At 35.3% G+C, this 15,801-nt stretch overlaps 1 protein-coding gene across 7 annotated transcripts in view; it reads left to right on the top strand.

The window, feature by feature from the left end:
* The window catches only part of NBEA (neurobeachin), a 467,670-nt gene that overhangs the window by 194,027 nt on the left and 257,842 nt on the right, over window positions 1-15,801 (top strand). For all 7 annotated transcript variants that reach the window (XM_039566467.1, XM_039566482.1, XM_039566485.1 and 4 more), the window contains 2 exons: window positions 1,073-1,199; window positions 5,493-5,620. In XM_039566467.1, the coding sequence (XP_039422401.1) occupies window positions 1,073-1,199; window positions 5,493-5,620 (255 nt within the window). The remainder of the gene's footprint in view (window positions 1-1,072; window positions 1,200-5,492; window positions 5,621-15,801) is intronic.

Consider the following 15,801-nt stretch of genomic DNA (forward strand, 5'->3'; position numbering starts at 1 on the left):
TATACCTGTGTAATGCAAAGGACAATGATGTATCAACTGTTAAAACTGACCAGAAAGAGGGAGTTAACAATTATCATTTCTGAAAATGGCCATTGATCTCTAAACTGGGGTTATTCACCCCTCAATGCTAACTTGGATAAATCTTGTTGCCTGTCAGCCTCTTCTCTGGTAGCATTGCAGTCCCTCAGGCTTTGAACTCCAACTACAAGACTGTTTGTAGCTACCTCTTTTGCAGTGATGTGTTGCAGAAGGGCTATGCAGAACAGGGACAGCATTTATCACAGCACTCTCGCTCTTCATGGCCTCTCTGAGCCTTTGCTGGTTTGCTTCAGAGAGGCTGAACTCACAGTGCCGTTTCAGCAAACATGATAGATTGGCATTTAGAGGCTAAGTTTAGCCCTTAGCTCTGACCCAGATCACTTAAAGTATAAATGTATGCTCTGTGTGCATCTTTTTTTCTGGGCAGCTGTTCACAACCCATTGAAATGATACCCCCACTGCCCTTCTTACTTTTAAGATCTTACAATTCTCCTTGACTCAAGGAAGGAAACAGAAAAATTGTAATTATAGTCTTAATACTCCCCAGGCACTAATTTCCCCCATTACTTCCTGAAGTGATAAACGTTTTCTATCTTCCCTGTCATTTTTTAATTTCTATTTTATTTTCTGCCTGTAGTTGCAACTGGGCAGTCAAGTATGCATATAGAAATTTTTTTTAAGAAATATTTAAAATTCTATTCTCAACTCAAGCTCATCTTAAATATACCTTTATTTTAGAAAGATCTTGCTTTACAGGATGATGTAAAATTATTTTCAACTTTGGAATATAATTTGGGAATAATGGAAATGAGGTAAGGATATATTTTGCCTGATTTTCAATAGATTTCAAGCTTATTATTTTTATACCAGCAAAGTTAAGGTATTAATTTTTATGATACTCCAATGGAAAGGTTTTCACTATGTTAGAATAAATAGCATTATTTCCATACTTAGAAGTAGATTAATAATACAAGGACTATTTAAAGTTTTGTTTCTTAAGACTGAATTAAGGTTTGTGTTTTTTGGGGGACAGGTGCAGTAGACTCAGGATCTTCTTCTTCCTCTTCGTCATCCAGCTTTGTGAATGGTGCTACCAGCAAAAATCTGCCAGCTGTCCAAACTGTTGCTCCAATGCCAGAGGATTCAGCTGAAAACATGAGGTACACAAGTTCTATCTTTTAATACTAATTATATTTTCTCTTCCTAAAATACTGTTAAAAAATTAAGTGATTTAATGTGCATTTCAGTAGTTATACATATGCTACATTGTATATACTTTTTGGGTACTAAGGATATATACACTAAAGTAACACTTCACTGAAAAGTCTGAGTTTTCAACTGAGGAGTCTAACTTGTTCAAACTATGCCAGACACTAAAACTTCATTAAAGTAATTTTTCAGCTGGGTGGTTTTTTTCTTTATTCAGTAATGATCATACAGATTGGTAATGGAACACTAGGAAGTGGAAGGAGAGACTCAACCTCTCCCGAGCAAATGAAAGCCTGCGTTAAACTGGACAGGACAAAACCAGACCTGTACTTGTGTAACTCACTAAATGGGGCACCCAGTCTGAGTTGGTGTTTCAAGAGACTCATGCCCATGGGTAGCTAATACCTCTCTTGCCCTGACTGGCAGCCAGGAAAATGCCCTCTGAAATTCCTATTAAATATCTTGTATAATAGTTATTATTGTGTAAAGATTTTGCTGCAGCACTTCAAGGACAAATTTTTGACCTTTTCAAGGTGCACATGCATCTGCCCTGAAAAGCTGACATGAGTCATACTAAGGAGTGGCCAAGTGTTCTTTAGATGGCTGGCCACTGCAAGGCATGGCTGTAAGAACATTGGAATGCAGACAGCAAGCTCGGTGTTCATAGGCTGTTTACGAGTTGACAAGCTTAGAAGCTCATGAACAAGAGATTGCATTCCCTAATAAACTGGAAAGGAAATAAATCTAAATCAGGGGCCCTACATAACCCATTAAAAAGTAACAGTGCTTCAGTGATGGAACACAGTGAAAAAAATTCCTTTTTTTGCTGGTCCTACCTGAAGGGTCAGATAAGTTGTGCAGGTGGAATTGCAGCAATGGGTGCAGGCACAGGCTGAAGGCAGAAGGGCTATTGGTTCCACTCCAAAAAGATGCAAATATTCAAGGAGAGAGTGGTCATTTGTATGATGTTATTTATTGCTTGACTGTTTCATGAGGCAAGTTAATAAAATTGTGGTGTAATTAAAGCACTCCTGTTGCTTCTTGTCTTCATGTGCGAAGACGATGCTTCACAGAGGGACAAATCTTTTTCAAAATTGAGATATGCATGTTAAAATTTGTTAAAATTAAATAGATATGTTAAAATTCTGTTGGATCATTAATTAGTTTCTTTTTCAGCTATTATAACAAATGCAATGGTCTTGTGCTTTCCCAAGCATTTTTAATTTTTTTCTCCTGGAATCAAAGAAAAAATTGAGTTTCAAAATCTGTAAATAAAATTTTGAATTCAGAATTTCAACTCAGATGTTGTTGTATTCTGAGGAGTAACTGAATAGGTGACCAACATGTAGACAAAATCTATTCTACCCAAGGAATGTCTTCTGGGCTTTTTTTCCTTTCTTCTGCCCACCCTCCCAACTCCACCTCTTCTGCCTAAGAAACAACTAGACCTTTATTTTGATAATATTTTTTTTTTTGTTATGTCATATAAATTCCTCATGTTATAGCTTTTACGAGACTAAAAATTAGAGTTGTTTGTGGGGAGAGATCATGTGACATGAAAGGTAACGTATCTAAGCCTTCCCTTATAGCAACTGCATAGGAAGATCTGATATGGCTGTAGACTGAGCAGAGGAAAGTGAGAAGGAGAATAATCTTGGACTCTTAGACATTTAATAGTCTTGGTTTGGAGGTAGAGGTTTATCTTGGAATGAAGTTGGGAAGGTGGCATTCCTGGGACTGGAACAGTGTATGCCCTCATCCTCTTCGCACTTTCTTGTGACCAGTTCAAGCAGGAGGTAGTAAGAACCTCCCATGGGATTATTTGGTCTTTTTGCTCACAGTTTTAAAAGTGTTTTTTTTATTTTGGTCTTTCAATATTTTCTGTCACAGTTTATCACCTTTCTATATATAAATTATATATACCCTTATATAAAAATTATAAATGTATATAATAGTAAATATTATAGCAATATATATTATATGTTATATATATTTTTCTATAGCCTATTTTCTGATGTGTGTTGTCTTTAATCTGCAAATTAAATAATCTAGAATTTGGGGGCTATTAAGAATTTCTTTTCATTGAAGGTCCAGAAATGGGGACGAAAAAAAAATATTATTTCTTCACAAAAACCCCTTAAAATCTCTTCATTCAGTCATGAAAAATAGTTACATTAATCTCCATAGGGAATTCCCTAATGATCGCAGTATGCTTTATAAGATATAATAAATGTTAGAAACAGCTGTAGAATAGGTTCAGTCTCTCTCATTTGTATGTGTGAGTACAGAAAAAGCAGTGAATAGGTCACCTACTTCCCCAAAATATTTTTTGGAATCTGTGTGTAGATTTATTTCTTGATTTTGCTTGTTCTTTTTGGAATTGAAGGACCAGAACTCTACTCAGTTTTCAATATGCAAATGCACCAGGAACTTTTCTTCTTTTACTATCTAAATATCAAATTCAGTCCTTTGATATGCATTTTTAAAAAGTGCTAACCTTTGGTCTCATCTTTTTACAGAATACTATTCCAAATTGTCCATTAATATGTCCATAGTAAACAAGATCTATCAGCTGTCCATTTGATAAGAAGTTGTTTATTAGTTGCTCATCCAAGGTGTTGATTAATAGCATACCTGTACCTCCAACGTTGCTTGATTCTTAAGTAAAAATTGGTCTTAATTTAAAAACATAGGAACTTGAAATTTTTTTTCAATGTTACATGAAATTTTCAGAGTTAACTTTGAAATTAGGGATTTCATAAAACTATTTATAGTAAAAGTATATTTTAAAATATGATTTAGGTAAGATTAATCTAGGAGGTTTTTTATCTCTTATCAGCAAAAGCTTGGGTTAGATTCATGTTGAAAATTAAAAACTCTAAGCTAGTCACCTGCATTTCAACTATAGTCAATAGAGGCTTTCCCACAGTGAAGTTCATTTCAAATAATCTTTTTAAAACAGCCTTAAAAGGCTGCTGATATTAATCCATCCTTTAGAGCATTAGAAAATCATTATCTGAATTTTAAAATGGATGACAGCACACTGAAAGAGAATACACTTTAGAAGTTCAGTAAAATAATTTCAGGCTAATGAAGGAAAGCTTCCAATGTTTTTATAACATCAGCTTTCTTTTTAAACATAGAGATCTTCAAGTGATCTGAGTTAAAACATCCACATTTATTTAGTGCTTATAGTTAGTAAAGTATAAAATCTAAATGTCAGTGTTCATTCTCTTACATTCTGTCAATACATGTAACTTCTTCCTGTAATTGCATTTTTGATTTCCAATAATATATTAGTGCCATAATGCAAGCACAATGAAAACCCCTGCAGCCAATCAGCAATCTGAAAAAGAACAGCAAAAATTCTCAGTAGACCAGAATATGTATGTAAGTTCATTTCCACTTTAAAGTAATCGTTTACTTCTTTAAGATAACACAGCAGGTTTTTAATCTTTGTGTAAGAGTTCCAGTGGGCAAAGGTGTTACAATCTTTCAAGTTTTAAAAGGAAAGAAGGAACCTTAAAGAGTCCAGTCCTTAGCACACTGCTGACATTCTCAGACTATCGCTAGTTTGTATCCCCAGAAAAAGGAGTATTATTTCTGGTATTTAAGAAGCAAACAGAAGTCACACCACCTCTTCTCATTGTACAAGAAAAAATTAAGGACCATACCATGCTTCAAACAGCCTCAGCAGGCAGAGAAGTCTAAATGCAAAGGCAAAGGGATTTACCTGGGATCATGTTCCCTCAAAGTTGAATAAAAGAATATTGGTTCTCTTGATATCTGTGCTAGGACACTTTGTCATATGCTGCCTTGCAATATCAAATGTTATTATTTGAAAGCTTGAATAAGCAAGCAAGTTGCTTGTGATTGTTTTGGTGAATAAAAAGATTCTCTTTTCAAGATTTCAAATGTGTGTAAAATCAGATATAATCTGAGATGGTGAAATAGACCTATACTTGAATCTGATATCATGTTTAAAAAGGATAATTAAAATTTTACTTGTTCTGGAGTACTCTGCAAATACTGTAGAATTTATGAGGCTGACACACTGCTGACTCTGACATGAAATTTCCATTTACTTAAAGCCATTTTAAAACTGTAAAGTTTAATCAAATTATGATCATCCTGTTTTCTAAAAAAGCTTACAGAAACTTCTAAAAACTGTTGTGATTTGACATAATTTAACTTCTATTGTGAAGTGTTCTTACAATTATGGTCTCTTTTTTTTTTTTTCACAGTATCACTGCAAAGCTTGAAAGAGCTTTAGAAAAAGTGGCCCCTCTCCTGCGAGAAATTTTTGTTGATTTTGCCCCTTTCCTGTCCCGAACATTATTAGGCAGCCATGGACAAGAGCTGTTGATTGAAGGTACTGTTTCTGTAATAAGATTATATTATTTTAGCTATTATTAATTTCATATGAACAGTTTTTTATTTTCACTAGACTTTATATAACTATTTTTGATAAATAAATTAATCAGTTGTTAATACATTGTGATTTCACTTCCTTGCATTTAATTTCATTTAAAGAAATTAAAAGTGGTAGCTTTTGTACCCTTTTTTTCCCCTGAGATGCTGTGTAAAGATATATCCTGTCACCTTACAATGCAAAATCCTCTCTATAGTTTGCCTTTCTCTCCTCAGAATAATTCAGTGCTTCAGCCTGACTTTGAGAAACCAGTGGAAATACAATTAAAAAGTGTAATCTATTCCCACAGAAGAAAGTAAAAAGAAGACCATGTTCCAACATTATTGATGCATGTATTTGTATTTGGTAGGGTTGTTATTTCCTCAGGCTGGTCAGCTGTATCCACACAGGCACGTATAGAGCTGTCCCTAGATGGGGAATAAAAAGTGATAAATTTCAAAGTATCCTTGACCACTTTCAAGGATTTTTATGGGGTTTATGTGGTGTCTTTGCTACATCATAGTTAGAAAATTTGCCTCATAAATGAGGCAGGAAGTAATGCAGAAATTATGCAGGAAGTGCAAATATGGCAAGCGTGTGAAGTGGTGAATCAGTACTAATGCAGCTAAAATAGTGAAGGGGGAATTTGCATGACCATGTGCTGCTCCCAGGTCATGTGTTCAGAGGAATATACAGCCAGGTAAATTTTTTCCTTCCAGGGTTCCAGGGTTGTTCTTATGCAGTATTGTTGTTTATTGAGAGGAAAAAGCCTCATTCTGAAAAGGCTTATAATTTGTGAAGGTCTACACAGAAAAAATAGCTTTGTGTTCAAATTCCAAAACGTCTTCTATTATACATGTGTTTTACCTAAATATTAGCGTACAGTTTTTCTATGGTAATTCCATGATTACATCTCACAGTGTTGGCTCTTCTTACTAGAAATATTTACATCTTGTAACTGAAATTTTCTAGAACCTTTTCTTCTTTTTTCTTCCTGTTGTTAAATAATATTATCATTTAATAATACCAAGGAATGGTATAGTAGCTTAGTAATACTCAGAAGCTTCAGGTATTTATAATGTTAATTTTATAACTGTGAATAAGTTGCACTTCTCACTTAATGACACCTGAAGTTAATGGTCTGAGATTTACATGGAGATAACTGTAAGATAATTGATGGGTTACATTATTAAATATATTATTTCAGTGAAGTTGGTTGCAAAATTTGTAGCAGCATTATCCTTTTCCATTTGGCAATTGATTAATTGCACTATAGTTTTTATAAAATATGACTAAAATTGTCTTGGTTTTACCTAATTAAAAAAATTCTTCACTGATATTGTTCTGATTTTGTTTTTTGATCAGATCCATAGCATGAACAAGGCTACAACAGTTCCCAGGATACAACAAAGACTGAAAAGCTAGAGGTCACAGGAACCTCACAACTATATGGCAGTATTTTATCTCACTGCTTATCTAGAGAGAAACATGATTTGTTTGCTGTAGAATGTTTCTGATAACTGTTTGGAATGTCATTCCAGATTTTGCCCCATCTGTGACTTAGCCACCCAATTCAGAGTCAGAAAACATTGGAACCACTGAGTTCCAAAACAAGTAATGTCCTTCCCATCATTTTTCTTTACTGTTATGTCTGACCTTCTCATTCCTGATTTCTAAAAAGTAGTCCTTTCTTACCAAGATACTGAAATAGCAATCTGTGAAGTAAAAAATCCAAGCACACCATAGATTTTTACAGTGCAAGAATTGAATTTCTCTTTGCTACCTCTGAAGTACTTGGGCTTTTTTTTATTCTTAACAGAGGATTCAGAGAGTTGCTTTTGTAGTCATTGTGTGCTTCTGATCTTTTCTTTCTTCATTGCTCCTATGAGACCCTTGTTCTCAACTAAACTGAATTCTTGCCTAGTTAAGTTGCGTTTGAAAGAGAATTCCAAATTCTCTCCTTATTTACTTTGAGAAGTTTCCTCTCATTGCTTACTGAAAGCCAGTGGCAGTCTTGAAGTACTTGAAAGTGCTCTCCAGGTAATGACTGTGTGAAACAGAGGGTTTTAGTGGTGTAATTCAAGATATGAGAGTGCATAGATTTTCTGTGGGGCTTTGATAATTGACATTTGATTTTTTTTACTGGCAAGCGGTAATTAACTTGACAGTTTTATATGCAATGGTTTAATTTGTTACTTTATATGTAAAGGTTTTAGTTATAAGAATCAAAAAGGAGGAAATAAACTCTATATAATTAAGTCTTAAGGCACTTGTCTGTTTTTCGAATTGATCACCATAAAAAATATCTGTTGTGTCCTGTGAAGCATGTACTTTCAAGCTTGACATAATGATACCTTTCCTTCTTTGCTGTTTTTGAAACCTCCTTATGGTATGAAGTTTTTCCCTATCAGATTTTGCTAAAATATGAATACTGTCAGACATGCTTGATGGCATCTACTTTTTCCTGAAGCTCTTCCTAGTGTTCGTGTGTGTGTGTGTGTGTGTGTGTGTGTGTGTGTAAGAAATGCTAAATCATCTTCAGATTTGGTAAGAATGTACACAGTTTTATAGCTGACTGTAAATACTGAAGAGCACAAAATAAAAGGGAGCAGAAAACAAAATTAATTTTAATACTTTTAAAACAGGTTAATTTAATTATGCAAACTTTCAAGAATATCTGGTGCTTTTAGATAGATGTTGTCAATATGTTTTTGGAAATGTCTATACAACTTAGTTATGATTTCACCTTTTTGTAGTAGCTCAGCTGCCTCAAACCTTTGGTGAAAAATCTTGCAGTCATATCCTTTCACATCACATTTTATCATCATTCTGTCCCACGGAAGACTGGCTGATCTATTGTTTGAGTAAATTATACTTAATATCTTAATGGCTTCTTAACTTTTGAATAGAGTTAAAATGAACAGGCTGCAATGATCTGGTCAGTCCACACCAAAAACTTAGGCCACTAATACTTGAAATTGTTCATTTTTCTTGTTTGTTCTGGTAAATTCCCAAATGTGGCTGGTAACAAAGGGACCTTATCAAGTAATAATCTGGCATTGCAGAATATACTTACTGGTAAAACTCCTCATCTATTTACTCCACTAAAATTACTGAATTACTAATTACCGAAATAGTTACTTGCCCCTTTTTCCAAAACCAGTTTTTTTTTCAAAGGTATCTTACACTCAACTGAGTTTCAAATGTTTCATCACCTTCTCAGAATATTGTATAAGTGGAAAATATCCTCAGTGATGGGTTAAAAAGGACTTATTGGCATTTGAATGCAAACAGCTTCAAAGAAAGTGCACCAGAACCAGCCCAACACTGCTGTGGTTTGTCAACTGAGGTTCTTCCAATGCCTCTGAGAACAGAAATTGCAAAGGTTAAAATTGTCCGTACAGAATCTAATTGGAAACAAACATGCAATATGTATAGGTCACATATTTGAGCTTAGCAATGGAGCTCATTGTGGAGTTCCATTTAACACTTGCACAGATATGTTTTCACTAACTAGTTTCCATATGGTCTGCAAATTCCCTCCATGTAAAGTGCATTACAACACTCTAGCTTTTAGGTGAAAATGTTACAGGCAAGTGTAATCCGATATATAGTCGAAAGAAAAGCTATATCCTCTTTTTGTCAAGCACAGATGGATAAAAGTATTTCCACTACAGCTATTCTTGGCGTGTCAGTAGGCTCACAGTTGAAACACAGTCACATAGAATGCTTTCCCTTCTCTCGAGTGAGGTACCAAAGAAACTTCACCGATGCTTTTACTTTGCTATGTCATTAACTGGGGAGAAGGTCAGCCAGGTAGCCCTTCTCCAAAGGATCTCAGATTAATTCCTTGGTGTACATGTGATATGTTTCTGATACAGGCACAATTCAAGTCAGATGACAGAATGTTTTTGCACTGATAGGAGAAGAATCTGTTTCTCCTCATTAACTCACCACGTGGCCCTATGAAAATATTCAGTAGAGGTGGTGATGGACTAGCTTTGTATCATGTTTGACAGGAGACTTCTTGAAACAATTGAAAAATTGTCCAAAACATTCCTTTGGAAGCCACAGATAGAACTTGGGTGCTAAATGACACTACTTTAAAAGCTCCCTAAGACCTCAAGTGTGTCATCACTGTGGCATCTACCAATACCGGCACAATTAGTTTCTGATTTCCTTGAAGAATACTGAATTTTGTATTAGGAAAAGCAGGACGACCATTTTCCTTAAAATATTATGGTCACTCAGAAATCCGTTATACTCTCTGGGGAAAGTTTACTTTTTTGGAGCTTAACATGCCCGTTGTGTTTCTCTTAGAGAATTTTCAGAACCTTTGTATTTCCGTGTTCAGGAGGACAGATGCTATAAAGTGGAAAAATGCATGTTCTTGCAGAACATTTTTTCCCTGTACATATTATTCTCTCATTCATTTATCTCACTCTGCCACATCCAAAATATTTTTGTTTGTGTGTCCAGGCATGCTTTCTTTCAACTGATTAAAACTACAGTAATTGACCTTCTAGTCTGTAGGACAGCATGTAGCCAACATTTTGAACAAAATAAATAAATTAATAAATACTAGCAACTAAGAGGGGAAAGGAATACATAAATAATGTTATGCTTTTAAAATTAGTATTAACTCAAATTAACAGCATGTAAATAAAACCTTAAGCTATTCATGGTGCTGAATTTTCTATAATCCAGTTGTTCATCCTATTTTGCTATTTTTATTAACAGTGTTTTTATAGTGTTGAATTGTTCCTGGCAAAACTAAGTGCTTAGGTGAAGGTACACAAAATGAGAAACGAAGGCATTGCATTGGAGAAATATGCTGAATCATTTTCTGGACTAACCAAAACTCAAGAAAAAGCTAGATTTCAACATATCTGGATGCTGAGTCCAACTCCTAGGAGCAAAGAACATAGACTTAGATCCATCCTAGAAGGTAGGAGATGAGGGACAAATCCACGCAAAGAATGGAGGGATTGCCAAAATAATTGGGATGCTTGGCTCCCTTAGCTCAGTGCTGAGGCAACAAAGACTTTTCCAGTGTCTTGGAAGAATAGATGAGGAGGTGATGTGATTTCTGTGCTCAAATTTGGTAAAACTCCTACTATCTGGTTCTGTAGTCAGCACTTCAATAAAGATGCACACACTGCAGAGGCAGCAAGAGCAGGACACAAGAGTGATTGATGGATGGGAGATAAATGCCATGGAGTTTAATGTAAGGAGCTCTCTATGGTCGATGTATCAAAAAGAAGAGATAAAATGAAGTTAAATACTACAGGATGCCGTAGCCTTTCCACCAACAGAATTCCTAATGAGGGTAAATATAATTGGAAAACTTTAATAGAGCTTACAATTATTGCAATTGATGTTACTTGTAGTCATTATGATTATTTTCATTTTTTTTTTTAAATATCGTCTTCAATCCAGCTTCTCAAGAGGAAAAATGTCACGTATTTTCTGGATACTTTTGAAGCTTCTTTGTGACTTTCAAGCATGTGAATCGCCATTTTCTCTGTGCCACATCGTGCAAGGAATGATAGTCTGCATTAACCTTAATTTGTTTTAACATTGTCATGACTGCATTTGTTCACATGGTGATAGACAGGTGTACTTCAGTGTCAGCTAGCCACCTGCAGAAATCAGTAAGAAAACAGTGGGGTTTTTTCCTTCTGCAGCTGACTGCATCTTAACTGTAGATGCAGTCAAGAATATATCATTTTTCCTTTAGGCATCAAAGATAGTGCTTATATCACTGTGAAATAAGCCTTTCTTCTGAATTTTTATATATGTGGTCATGTGTGTATATATACTAATTGATTTTCATTTTTTTATATAAGAAGTTCTTTAATCATTACCTTGAAGCCCATTTTAGTATGAGATATTTTCTCCTTTGTCTGCATAATGAAGTTTGTCTTTTCACGGAAGCCTCATGTAAGACTCCTGCCAGCTATAGTTTGGTCTCAGATTTCAGAGAGCTCCTGCAATTATATGACTTCATAGCTTTATATGTACTTTAATCTGATTTTTTTGAGAACAAGAAACTTATGTTCAGCCTCCACTGGATGAGGAGGATCAGCCTTTCAGTCCCTTGATAATTTTTAATATGTTGGCCAGTTTCAGACAGTTTAACAGAGGTTGCTTAAAAGATGCTATTTTTACACAGTATTCCCAAATAGAAATATCTGTTTAGAAAAAAGATACCCTCTTTTGGGTTAGGGTGTGTTTCTTACCTTCAATATTTGCTCTGCGCTGTTGTATGAGATATGCCATCATTGTTTAGTAAAGGAAGGGAGAACTGAACAGTAACTCAAAATAATTGCACCCAATTCTTTTGTAATAGATGTGTAATATATGGTATCCATACAACACTATAGGTATTGCAGCATAAGGAGCAGGAAAGCAATTGATAAAGCAGGACTGAGGAAGCAGTAGGAACTCAGCCCTATTAGACATCGGGGAATCCGTGTTAGAAATCAAGGTGAATGTTAAAACTTTCTGTGGAGAGGTCAGGGCAGTGTCATTTTCAATAGGTATCTCACTGGACATGGTCACTCTGCTCAGTAAGGATGAGGAACCTTATGGATTATTTGGTTTGTACTGGGTCAGGAACTCTGAATTGATTTGCAAGGCTAAGTTCGTAATGTACTTCTTCTCTGCCGTGCCACATCCCACTCCTTCCTTCCATGTGCCCTGGATGTCTAAGTGTACCTTCTTCTCTGTCTAGGACCTTCTTCTCTGTCTAGGAGATGTGATGCTGCATGTTTAGCACTGTGTAGTTAAATCCAGTGAATTTCCTGACCCAGTCCTCTGTAAGACAGTTTTCCTGAGTTTGTGGTAGGATTCCTATTTATAGATTTCTTTTTATCTTCACTATAAAGACTTGCAAAAAGATCCCAGAAGAATTTCACTCCTGTCTGAAATTAACCCCTGATTAGATAATGAGGCTGGAATAATAATGATTTACAGATAATTCTTTTCTTCACTAAGTTAGTTTGTGCTTTCCTTTTTTACTTCAAGAATTTCTGCAAGGAATTTGCGAGATTAGGATTTTACCATGAAGAAAGCCATAGGTCGTTTTGAAACAGGGCATGAAATCCTCCAATAGATATAATTTAAAATCCTGCTGCTGATTGAAAACCTGCCTGCACATGTTGTAATCCATTCATAAGCAGGAAAAATATAAAGTTCATGAATTTCAAACTGCTATTTATAGACATGTCAGAAATTTGTTTTAAGAAATTCCCGGTCTATGGTTGGTATGATTAGCTCATAGTATCTTACTGAAAGGCTCCACAGTATACTCATGTTTCTGCACACACTTTGGGGCTGATCATGGATTTTACTAAAAACATCAATGAGTCAGGTACACATGGAGACAGAAAACAACACCAGTTTTCCAGAAGTCTGTATGGTAGGAACAAAGAAATGCTGAAGGGCTAAATGTATATTCAAATCTACCTATTTATTTACAACTACTCCAGAGAGTCGAGGTTCAAAGCTTTGCAACTTCCAAAGTTTTTTTAGTGTGCTACTAGTGACAAGACAGATGCCAATTCAGAGAACTGAAGAGCAGGTACCACAAAAGAAGTCTCTATTATTTATCCACATTGAAATCTTCAAACTATAATGACCCCAACACAAGTTAAAGAACATTTTTCTTTCACATAATATTCCTTTATGACATCTTTAAAGGGATATCATTATAAATACCAGAAAGAGGATACACATTCATTTGATTTTGATTTAACTCTTGATTTACTGAAGTTCCTGTGTGCAGAAGTATGTTCTGAACAGATGTTTAACATGGCAGGAAACATTATAGATCAGAGATCCAGATAGCAACTAGGAAATGCATAGCATCTGGCACCTTTTTGAAAGTAAACCTGCCAATAATTAATTACACATATGAGCCACTCTATCCCTGTCTAATGAGTTGGACACTTACTAAGATGTATTGGACTATGGAACAGAGGTTAACTGCTCATGCCCTCTCCTCTGTCTCTGACTTGTGTGGTCCCAGTGTAACTTAAGGGTAGAAATTGTTGGCACTCAGATTATGTGTCGTTGATTATATTATCATTATTGCATTGATTAATAATCAAGATGTCTTTACAACCCAAAATGTGAGGAGTTCCCATTAGACAGAAATTTGGGTTCTTCTGTTGCTTTGACAATGGAGAAAAAAATTACTGAAATTGTGAGACTAATTATAAAGTTTAGTTAGGAGAATGCAGATGTAAAATATTAATAATAAATACATGCCTTCAGGAAAGCAAAAGCTGGTAACAGTGCTAAGTAGTCAGGTTTGCTGGAAAGAAACTCTGAAAGTTATCCTTGAAAATGTAGAAGCCACTCGATGTTTGAGGTTACTAAATTACTGTTGAAAGTGCTTTTATAAAACTTTTATTATTAGGAACCAAAGAGTACCAATTGCTGTTGTTTTAATGCACATAAGGAAATGCACAAAATACTGGAGCCTTTAAAGATTAAGAAAGGAGTTGGTTATTTGTAATCCTTTGGTCTCACTTACTTCAGAGTATTAGCCACTTTGTCACAAGCCACTTTCTTTCTCAAGCTAGTAGCCTGTATTCCGGTTGCAAGCCAAAATGCCTAGAAAGGACTGGTCTTTTAGACTTAGGATTATAGAAAAATACCCTCCCTGATGTCCATCTCCCTGATACCCTCCTTGATAGTCCATCTTTGTTGTAATAGCATCCAGTTTCTGTCTTTCTTCTTGCTTTAACTTTCAGCTTTACTCGAAAATACATTTTTTAGTGAGTTTTCCTACTAAACTACTACCAAAAAAAAAAACCAGTAGCAAGAGAGCTATTTAAAGATATTTCAAGGCAATATTTTTTAAAAGATTCTGGAGAAAGGTCTTAACATGTGCAGGCACTGCTGTAACACAGCCTGTAGGTGGACTCATCATATCAGGTATACAGCAGTGCTGAATGTTAACACTGGACTGAGTTGCACAATATTTTTGTTTTAGAACAGCCACCTTTTTCCCCCTTATTATTTTCTCCTCTACTGTCCAGGTCCAAAGAAAAACGAGGTGGTATGCCAAAAAGGTATTCAGTATCTACAGGATGTTCATGCTGTGACTGAAGCTCTCCACAGGCAGAGGTTCTCTGGTTCTTATTCCACTTAATTCATCATTCAGAACTCAGCAGGGGACTCTGCCTGATTTTGGACTTGAAACAGTTAGGCTGGTATTTGCCCCAGCCCTTGTCCTCTAAAGGCTTAAAAACTGAATCAATCTACTTTATTACACCGGCAGTGTTTTCCAGAGAACTACCCGACTGTGGTAATCTATAGGGTGCAAATAACATCTCTGTATCAGATATTGCCCTGAAAGATGCATTTCTCATGAGACATAGTAAAATAATCCTTTTCCATGTAGTCTGAGTTCTGTGATCAGGTTCTTTACAAAATTAATCTCATTAGGGCTGGTCACAGTTTTTCCTTATATATTCCTTAATTTTCTCTCTGCTTATTACCTGTTCTTATGACCCAGACTGAAACATTTTAATTAGTGACCAAGTTTACCGAATTTCCTTACTGGTCCTGATCATTTAAAGGCACTTCTTCAGTTCATCCCGTTGGATATAGATTTGCTTGTTTCCATGCCTTCAAGGCTTAAAAAAAGAATATTGCACAAAAACTGTAGTCTTAATTAACTTGAGAAACTACTACACTTGAATGATAAAAGTATACCCATTTTTAGAGCCTTTTTTGATAGAAAAAAAAGTGTTACTTATAGTATAAACATTAATGAACCATCTAGCTTGATTTACCTAGATGATAACAGACTCCCTGCATACCTGGGTTTATTTTTGCAAGAACTAAGATACTATATCTTTACTGTGTTCAGTGCAGCTTTATGTTAAATTTTACCTCCTTCAAAAAAAGATCCTGAGATCTGCTAAACATCTATTCTCTTATGTCATATTTTTGTCTGATGGTGTGTGGAATTTTACGATTCAGTCTTTTTATACTTCTTGTCTGTGGAGATTTTCTTGCAATGAGAAACCCTCATGCTGAAAGAACTTGTCAGACAACAGAGACAGTTGTGATATGTCAAATTAAGATGGCAAAGTGATGTCAAAGCAGGTCTAGGGAGAGTCCAT

This window comes from Corvus cornix, chromosome 1, assembly GCF_000738735.6.
Source record: "Corvus cornix cornix isolate S_Up_H32 chromosome 1, ASM73873v5, whole genome shotgun sequence".
Lineage (NCBI taxonomy): Eukaryota > Metazoa > Chordata > Aves > Passeriformes > Corvidae > Corvus > Corvus cornix.